Source organism: Arvicola amphibius, chromosome 9 (assembly GCF_903992535.2).
Source record: "Arvicola amphibius chromosome 9, mArvAmp1.2, whole genome shotgun sequence".
Lineage (NCBI taxonomy): Eukaryota > Metazoa > Chordata > Mammalia > Rodentia > Cricetidae > Arvicola > Arvicola amphibius.
In genome coordinates, this window is record NC_052055.2 from 98261793 (window position 1) to 98271667 (window position 9875).

Genomic DNA, 9875 nt, shown 5'->3' on the forward strand with positions numbered 1-9875 from the left:
AGGAATGTTACTCCAACTCGTGAGTCAGTGCCTACTTGGATCTGACTTCAGTCGTGGTGGGGGCTACACTTCTCACTAAGGTTATACCCCAGCATCTCAGATGACAGGAAGGTGACGTTTAGAGGACAAAAAGATCTCCAAATGGCAAGTACAAGGAACGAATCTAGATTAAAATACTCAAAGCCATTCATTGGACATGAATGTGGGCGGGCTGATAGATGGTACTATGAAGGTTTGTGTTGAGGAAGGTCAGTGTCTTCCATTTACTTAAGAACAATGCTGCAAAACACAAACAAGCTTCCAGTCTAGGTGAAGGGACTATGGTTATTCACTCAGTCTCTCTGAATGTTTTAAAACGTTCAAAATGGAATGGAGGGAAAGTGAAACTGATGCCCATGGCACTTCAGCCACTTGCCAACTGTGCCCAGCCACACTGCCGCCCCACCCCCACCCCATATACACAGACACACCAAGGATTCACTTGTGGGAGCTCTTGTTCAGATACTCCCTTTTCTCTGATAGACAGTTCTGCATATATCTGCTTGGCTGACTCCTATCTATCCTGACATTAATTATCACTCTCAGGAAGCCCTCCCTGATTTCTCCAGAATCAATTCTCTTTTTACACACCTCAGGGGACCTGTTCCATCTCCAGGCAAGTCTTAAACTGCTGTGGCTCTTTACTGAAATGCCTATCATCCCCTTAACCTTACTGTTCCTGAAGCACAGAAACTGCTTTGCAATAACTGTTTTCTTCTTCTTAAAGATTTATTTCGTGCGTGTGTGTGTGTGTGTGTGTGTGTGTGTGTGTGTGTGAGATGCACATATACAGTGCACACATATAACTGTGAGCAGCCTGGTGTACTGAGAACCAATCTTCTGCAAGAGCAGCAAGTGTGCTTAGCCACGAGGCATTTCTCCAGCTGTTTGTGTATCTTCTCTCAGTATAAGGCCCAGCTCCTAGTGCATCCCCAGTATCATTTATGGTAGAAAGACCACTAGGTTTGGAATGAAAATGTTAAGATTTCTACAACAGGTACCTTCAAAGTCCTGCAGGATGTGACCTTCTTTAAAGGGCAAGGTCTGTTTCTGCTGCTGATCCAGCATGCTGTGAACCGTGATGAATTCGTCATCGAGTGCTATGACGTAGGGGAAGCAAACAGCCGCCCCAATCACATTCTCTGACCAGTGCACAGGGGCACGCTGGGAAATCCCGGCCACAGTGGCAAACATGCCTAGAAAAATAGAAAAGAGATGTCTTCAAATAACTATGAGGTATTCTTTGCCACAGAAACGACAGGGTGAGAAGTAACTCACTCACTCAATTCTCCTACAGGCTTGCATTTCAAAAACAATAACAGAATATACTCATGTGCAAAGAACCATGTATGACTTATCACCGTGAAGAGAACTACCCTATTCAGAATGCATATCATGTCTGCTTCTAATTACAAATGAGATCTTAAAATATTTCCACTGAACTCACGTGCCCATGTATAAGCAACATGTTCCCCACATGGAAAGAAAACCTCTCCGGAAGTGTGGCAAGCTTTCTTCCATGCCACCTAGTTTGCCTCTATGCCTCAAGCTCTTTTTTCACACATTTGGTCCACATGTCTCCTGAGCACCTACTATGTGCCGCACACTCTACTAAGAGGACTTTCAGAAGCTGGCTGTGCTTCGGGCTGAGGTCTGAGCACTGATAGTCAGTTTTACCCCTTTATCACTGAGAATGTATATGCACTATAAGAACACCTATGCTAGAACACAGAAAACTGATTTTTTTGTACTCAACATACTGCTGTAAAGCCTTTGTCCATAGAAGACTTGTGACATTTTATCTACACTGTACATAAGGCACTGATATTAGGGATTACTGAGATGAATATTTTGACCGAGGTGTCAATCCATTTTAACTTTAACCTTAGTTGCTTCCAAAGGATTAGACACCACTGAAGCAATCGAGCGGTATCTATGATAACAGGGAGTGAGAGAGGAGGCAGGTAGAGGAGGAGGGGCCGAGAGCCCCATTGTTTTGGGTCTCTGCTGAGGTAGCACATTCTAGCAGGAACAAAGGAACATGACACAGGACAAAGCTGCTCACCTCATGAAGCAGGAAGCAAACCCACAAAAGTGGGGAGGGAAGAACCTAGACCTCACAGCCCTTCTCAAGGTCCATCCACCCTAAGATTTCCTCCGAGTCCACCTCCTAGAAAGTGGTCTCAACATGTCGGTTGCAACCCCTTTCACAGGGATATTTACATTACAATTCATAGCAGTAACAAAATTATAGTCATGAAGTAGCAATGAAATAATTTTATGGCTGGGGGTCACAACAACATGAGGAACTGGATTAAGGGGTCGCGGCGTTAGGAAGGTTGGGAACCACTGTCCTAGAGGCTCCCCCATTTTCCACTGTCACTACACAGACTAAATGTAACAGTCATATGATGTTGTTTACTCTTTTTGTTCTTTGGGGGAGCCCGCCACCCAGCTCCCAAATGAATCACACGGAGCCTTATTCTTACTTAGAAATGTCTGGTCTTAGTTTGGCTTGTTTCTTGCCAGCTTTTCTTAACTTATGTTATCCCACCTACCTTTTGTCTCTGGGCTTTTCCCGTTCTCTTACTTCTGTAAATCTTTCTCTTACTCCGTGGATTGTTGTGTAGCTAGATGACTGGCCCTTGATGTCCCCGTCCCCCTCCTTCTCCGGTCACTTCTTCCCTCCTCCCATGTGTCACCCCCAGATTTCTCCTTCTATATAGTCTCTGCCTGACAGCCTCACCTATCCTTTCTCCTGCCTTGCTATTGGCCATTCAGGTCTTTATTAGAAAGAACATCAGGTGTCCTAGTCAAGCAAAGAATCACAGCTTCACAGAGTTAAACAAATGTAGGATAAATAAAACTAACACACCTTAACATAATATTCCCCAACAACTAACACTCTAACACAGGAACCCTCTGCGTGACACACATCCTGATCACAGCAAGCAGTAAAGCCCATGTACACAAACAGCATCAGAAAACACTGAGGGAGTGAAGCACAGCTATGAATGAAGACCAAGCTGGCGTGTTAGTACTATCACTGGAAGTCAGCCAAAGAGGCCAAAAGGGAGAGGGAGAAATGACCAACATAGCTGGTAATGCTATGCCACCTCCACCAAGACATGAGCTAAATACAAACTGGCAAAGGGATGAGCATGAACGATCCCAGAGATTCTGCTAAATTCTGGGTGAAGAAGCCATGCTCTGAGCTCAATGACATGGAGCCTCTCAACACCGCCAGTCAGGGTCACTACACCTACCCTCTCAAGGGAATCACACAGTGCGGAGGTCCTGGCTACTGTTTCTGACATAAAGAGGGCAGAAGCCAGATGCCAAGAACTACGGCTTCTGCAGTTTCACCAGAGTAAAGGAGCAGAGCCCTAACTGGCCAATGGGAAGGTCAGTGAAGCCAGGTAAGTACCCCTAGGAAGAGGGTACTAACTAGACTGCTGCTAAGTGCCCCAGCTAACTCTCTTCTGCCAAGCAGTCGATAAAGTCTGTTGCTTTTAACTACTATAGGAGCCCAAGTGTTGTTGGTATACAGTGTGAGAGATTTGGGAAGGGAACACCAACTTTTAAAATCATTTATTTTGGTCATGCTCTTTCTAGGTTCAAGCCCACCTGTGATCTAAGCCCAAGCTGAAGAAGAGCCCACACAACATGAAGGACAACTGAATTCTTTCCCTTGTGTAAGAAGTGCCATCAAGGGGTATAGCTAAAGTATTATAAAAAATCTGGTAAACTTGCCTTACAAAAGGCCAAGTACGATCTTTTATGACATCAGTGGTCACAAGTTACACTCAGGGAAAAAAGCAGAAGAAAAAAATAAAAATTAGTGTCATGCTGAGAGGTGGGTGCATTAATTATAATCTTGATAGTAATTTGTCTGAACTCTTAATTTCTGAAATCATGTAATGATGCTATTTGGAGAACCTATAGCTACAGAAGGTGTTATGTAAGAGACCTTACAAATCTTTTTATGTGCTTACAACCACGTTCATTACAAATAGAAAGACAACTAAGTAAGTTGGTTCATTTAGCATAATGCTCATGTAGATGAGACATAGAAAATTTGGGGGGAAATGCACCCGAAAGATGACTATCCTTTCCCTTTAATCTAACACTATAACCAAGAATGGAACGGGACTCTAAAAGTTTCCCCATGAAGCCTTCAGAACCAGAGTTAGGGCTACACTAGAGGACAGGCAGAACATAATGAGAATTCCAGATACATACCCAGGGCATGAGTAAGTTAGTGTCTATTAAAGGCAGCCACCAAAATCAGTGACGAGACGGACTCTGCCAACAGTTTATGGACATAGTGAACAGTCTTACAAAAAACATAGCAATTGAACCACTTCTTTACATGGTGGGACATGAGACCATATAGGTAATATCAGAAAACACAGATGACTTTGTCTATAAACTCAAAGACAGAGAAGCCTCCTAAGTACAAATCAAAATCATTAAGTAGTAACTTAAAAGGCTGAAACATTAGATTATATAGAACTTTGTAGAAAGAGATTTTGCAAGGCAAAAATTAGAAACAAATACCTAAAAGGTAAGTGGAAGAAATGATGGAATCTCGAATATATAAAGAATACCAAACAATGCTAGAAAATGCTAGTGATAACAGAGGGTTTGGCGTGAGGGTGGGGGTCAGTGAGGGGTAGGACATGGACCTGGCATGAATGAGGCCCTGAGTTCAGTCCCTACAAAATTTAAAAAAAAATAAAAATAGATGACAAAATAGGTAATCCCTATTAACCTAAGGAAGCACAACAGACTCCTAAACATGAGGAATTCTCAATGTTGTTCATAGGGAAATGGCTATGCTGCCAAAGACACAAGGTTGGCAGTATATTCTGATGGCCAAGCCTGGGGGAAAAGCACGGTCATGCCACCAGGAAGTCTATAAAGTAGCCCTTACTAAAGGAGACATGGTAACACCAGCTCAGCTCACACGCATTAGTGCTCTCACTCAGTGTAAATCTGCTGACGTAGAAAACAAAACAATGATAAACGAAAAGTAAGCAAGCTACCTGAGGGAGGAGGCTAGAGGAGGGCAGGCCAAGGGCTAGATCCTCTGTGGGGATCTCTATCCGGGAGATCCTCTTGCAGGATAGAGAAGAAACCTTTGTGCGGTGGAAAGACAGCACTGGGTATAGAAGAACGATCCTACTGATCTTACGATGCAGTTATCCTAAAAGGTAGGATTCCCAGCACCGTCCACTGACAAGGCCTAGAGAAAGTGGACAGACTGTGGTCTGTAAGTAGCAGGGCTCTGCGGAGGAGGCGCTTGACACCAGGTCTGGTGCGAGACTGTATGAAATGCGAAAGCTCTCGGATTTCTAGAGACACAGCAAAGTGGTTCAAGAATCCACCACGTAAGCTCACAGCAAGCACCAATGAAACTACAGGTATCTAATGGGACCCATGAGTTTACAATTAGGATCATTTAGAACTATCCCTAGTTGATGGAAGAGACCTTAATGTCTCACCTTGATTTCATACATAGTGCCTGGGATACTCCCTCCACAAAGCAAACACACACACACACACACACACAGACAAACACACACACACACACACACACACACACATCTTAAATCTCCTAATTTCCTACTTGCAGTCAACAAAGGTCTGAGGGGTCAGAGTGGCATGCTAAATGACTCTATGGGGATAAAACTATCAAAATTTCGGAGTGTAGGAAACCATCTAACTTCTTCAGCAAAGGGAAAAGGAAAAGTTCAGGGAAAAATAAAGAGAAGGAGGGACCTGAAGAAAAAATAAAATTTAACAAACCTATCAGCCAATTACAATGTTTGAGCCCTGGCTGGTAGAGACAAGAAAACTGAAGCACAGCAACAAACCGAAACCACGCGGACACTTTAAACACTTGAGCAGACGTGTCTGTGTGTGTCTACCACATGTGGTAAAACAGGAGGACTATAACGCGTCTACATGTACTGATGATATATTGAGTATCTAACATATGTGGTTTTTCACATGTCTATAACTTTGAACCACAGCAAAATATTTACAGAAGTGCTATGCTGTACAGAGCTGCTTCAAAACAACAGCTAGGGAGAGGACAGGTATACAAAGGGACTGATAGGCTGAAAGCCAGAGAAAAGACACTGGTTCCTTTATGCCATATTCATATTCATATATATGTGCGTGTGTTATATAATGTATATTTATAGATATATATATTATTTTTAATTAATTATTTTATTTAACAATATTTTAATATATCATATAATATGTAATTGTATATAATACATATAATTGTATACATAATTATGTATTTATATATGCATAACATAATCTATAAATATAAAGATGAGTGTATATTTAGTTAATATATAAATTATATAGAATAATTTACACAGCATATAAATTATATGTAAAACACATGTGGTCTATAATAATATATAAATATGTATATATTCTTTCCATAATAATTTCTTTTTCTTTTTCTTTCTTTTTTTTAAGAGCAAAAGACATTGGGAACCAAGCACTTTCTTCTTCTATCAAGCCATGAATACACATGGAAGAGTCTTGAATACACAGTCAAGTAAAAGCCAGTCTGAAAGGCCCATGTCATATGATTCTAACTATACATTCCATGCCAACTATGAAGACAGTACAAGTAAGTGGGTGCCAGGAGGCAGAGCAGGGATCAGGGGGACCAGATCAAGCCCAGGGATTTTAAGGCAGGAAAGCATGCTGTTTGCTACACAGGAGTGGTATAAGTCACTACACATTTGTGCAAACCTGTCAAGTGTACATCAACAAGAATGAGCCCTAATGTGAATTTAAACTCTGATTATTAATGAGGTGTTAATCAGGTTCCTGGCTATATCTAAAATACCACTCTGGTGGGAAATGGTGACCCATCCCCCCATTTAAATCTGATGGAATTTCAGCACACATCAGTCATGCAGATCTTGCTATGACCTGGCCAACACATTTCCAGGGATGCCAGGCACTCATTCGTAAGTCATGTAACACGGCCATCTGGTCCTCAGTGAACTGCATATGATTACTATGCCACCTAGTGACACTGAAGCCATCTTAACTGACCAAAGATCCTCCAAAATGTACAATGACAAAATCACCTAATGATGTGTTTCTTAGGACTGTGTCAGTAAGTGACACACTTCGCTGTGGAGCCCTTCCTCTCCCATGGCAAGGTGTATCCAGAAACCCTAAGACAGCAGGCAGGGTGCAGTGCCCTGATTGCAATACTGACTGCAACCCCTCCTCACCCAGGCCTCCGGGGCCAGCCAGCAGGAACTCCTGTCTGCCTATCCTCTTGACGATGGGTGGCTTCTCCTCGCTGCAGTAGGGGAAACAGGTCCTGGGAAGGCCTGTGCTGTAGTTCAGGATGATGTATTGTGTGGTCAGGGCCAGGCACAAGAAGTAGCCATCACAGCCACAGCAAGAGGCCTGCTCTGGAGTGACACCTCCTTGACAATCATGTACTCGGTCCTCGTTACACCGAAACCATTTGGACTGTCCTTCGCTTCACGGAGATGATGCACACTTCCACGCAGAAGGGGTCCCCATTCACAGGGTTCTCGTTCACTGCAAATGTTGTGGCCGCCTTTTGATGCGGGCCCCTGAGGGGACTGGCTCCAGGTTCAGCATGTTAACCAGGGTATAGAGTTGGTCACAGAGCACCAGCAGCCTATTGAGAGCTGAGGCCCGCACATCAACTCATTCACAGGCTTTCTTGAAGCCCAGGTGTCTGTGTAGCTGTTGGTGGCATGAATGAGGCCGTCCCTGTAGGCCAAAGTCTTCTCCCTCCAACAGGAAGTGGTAGATGAAGCAGTCCATTAGTGCCGACATAGAGATTCCTGCCACAGCACTCCACACACTCAATGGCTGATGTGCTCTCTGTCACCCGTCAGCAGCTCCCGCTCCACTGCAGAGACCAAGGTGAAGGCCTTGATGTTCATCATGTCTACTGGGTGATCTGTGGGAAGACGGATAAAAATTTTCATCTTGGAGGAAGAGGAAGCTGTAAACAATGAGATGCAATGAAGATGCACTGACTCCCCATCCTACATTTCATCAGAAGAGAGAAAGAAAAGAGTCCCCCTAACCTTTGTCTCACTGGGAGGCTGGGGACCCCTGAGAAAGAAAACACACACATGTGCTTAGGATTACTTGCCCATCTGCTCATCATCCCAAGGGAGCTGCAAGCTCCACAGAATTTTCTCCATTGTTTCCTGGGAAACACATAGCAGATAGAACCCACCCACCCACACCTACTCACATCCGCAGACGACATGAGGGATATACTTCGGAAAACTCAGGCAGATACCTCACCAAGCTTCTTTGATGTCTATAGTTTACTTGCATGTGTGTTTAAGAGCATAGTGGGAGCTACGTTCTGAACCCCTTTGTGCTCTCTGGGAGCCTAGCCTGTCAGCTTCAGCTCCACACTTGTCTCTAGGAATAAACACGCCCACACTGAGTAACAGAGATGAGCCTCCAGTCTCCCATCCCACAGGTGGTGAGAGGAGCTGTTAGAAGGCCTGGGAGTGGGTCACGGGCACGGCAGTAATGCACAGCCTCATTGGAAGAAACACACCCTGGGCTTCCAAAGGTCACTTCTGACATAGACTCTGGTTTTACATTCCACAGAGTCAGAAGCAGAACAGCCTTCCTTGACTTCTCAGCTTCCAAGGACAACTCTTAACTCCCGCGAGGCAGGGATCCACAGGGTTAGACAGAATAAGAGGCTGACAGAAGTGACAAGGACATCATCAGGTCAACACAAGAAAGCGGCCTCTATCACACTGAGCTTCTCAGAGATGGAACAGGATCACTTTATGAGACATTAATTCCAGCTCTCTGACACATTCCAAGGAAGGTAGGGAGACCTCAGAAATTAGCTACTTCAGAGAAAGGGAGGAATCCTGTAACGTCTCTGATGCTTTTCCCCTCAAAGATTCTAGAGCGGTGGTCCTCAACCTTCCTAATGCTGAGACCTTTAATACAGTTCCTCATGTTGTGGTGACTCCCAACCACACAACTATTTCCATTGCTACTTCACAACTGTAATTTTGCTGTTATGAATCATAATGCAAATATTTTTGGAGATAGAGGGTTGTAATGGGGTCATAACCCATAGGTTGAGAGCCACTGTTCCAGAATGTCACAATTTTGAGCACCCACACCCGACTGGGGCCATGGCAGGTGTTGTGCATCAGACTGTGATTCCCTTCTGAGCCCATATGCCCAAGAGGGAGGCCTATCTGTGGGAACAGACAGCTCCATCACTTGAAGTGAAGCTGGAATGTCTCTCCCTATGTCATGAGTTCAAACTTTATCTCCCTTGTAGTAGTAATGGGAGGAAAAATGGCTCTGAGATTGAGACTTGAGGGTAAGGACCCTAGGTAAGGGCTTAGTGCCCTTCACAGAGAGGGTGAAGAACTGCGTGTCCCTTCTACCGTGTGATGACATGGCAAAAGGTGCCTCTATGGAGAGAGCCTAACCAGACACCAGACCCTGACTGACAATCCTCCATCTTAACATTCTCCGTAGGTGTGAGCAATAAAGCAGCATCTCTTACAGACCACCCAGGCCACAGCACTATGTTGTAGCAGGACGAAGACTTCTGCAGGCTGGCCACCTCTGTGAAATGAATGTAAAGTAGCATCCCCTACTAACAAGGCTGAGGTGGAATAAACCCGCTCAGGTAGTGTTTACTATCGGGCACACAGCATGCTGAAGCTGTTCATTTCAGCACGAAGACTAAGTCCTTCCCTTCGTGGTGGGCTCAACTGCTCTCAGCCCCCCTCCCCCCAGTCTGT

At 44.4% G+C, this 9875-nt stretch overlaps 1 protein-coding gene across 1 annotated transcript in view; it reads right to left on the reverse strand.

Annotated features, from left to right (window-relative positions):
- Tgfbrap1 (transforming growth factor beta receptor associated protein 1) overlaps positions 1–8029 on the reverse strand; it is a 29550-nt gene extending 21521 nt beyond the window's left edge. Inside the window, 6 exon segments of the mRNA XM_038342314.1 lie at positions 1041–1235; positions 7320–7557; positions 7559–7660; positions 7663–7887; positions 7889–7936; positions 7938–8029. Of these exon segments, the coding sequence (XP_038198242.1) occupies positions 1041–1235; positions 7320–7557; positions 7559–7660; positions 7663–7887; positions 7889–7936; positions 7938–8015 (886 nt within the window). The 5' untranslated portion in view covers positions 8016–8029.
- Positions 8030–9875: the final 1846 nt, after the last annotated feature.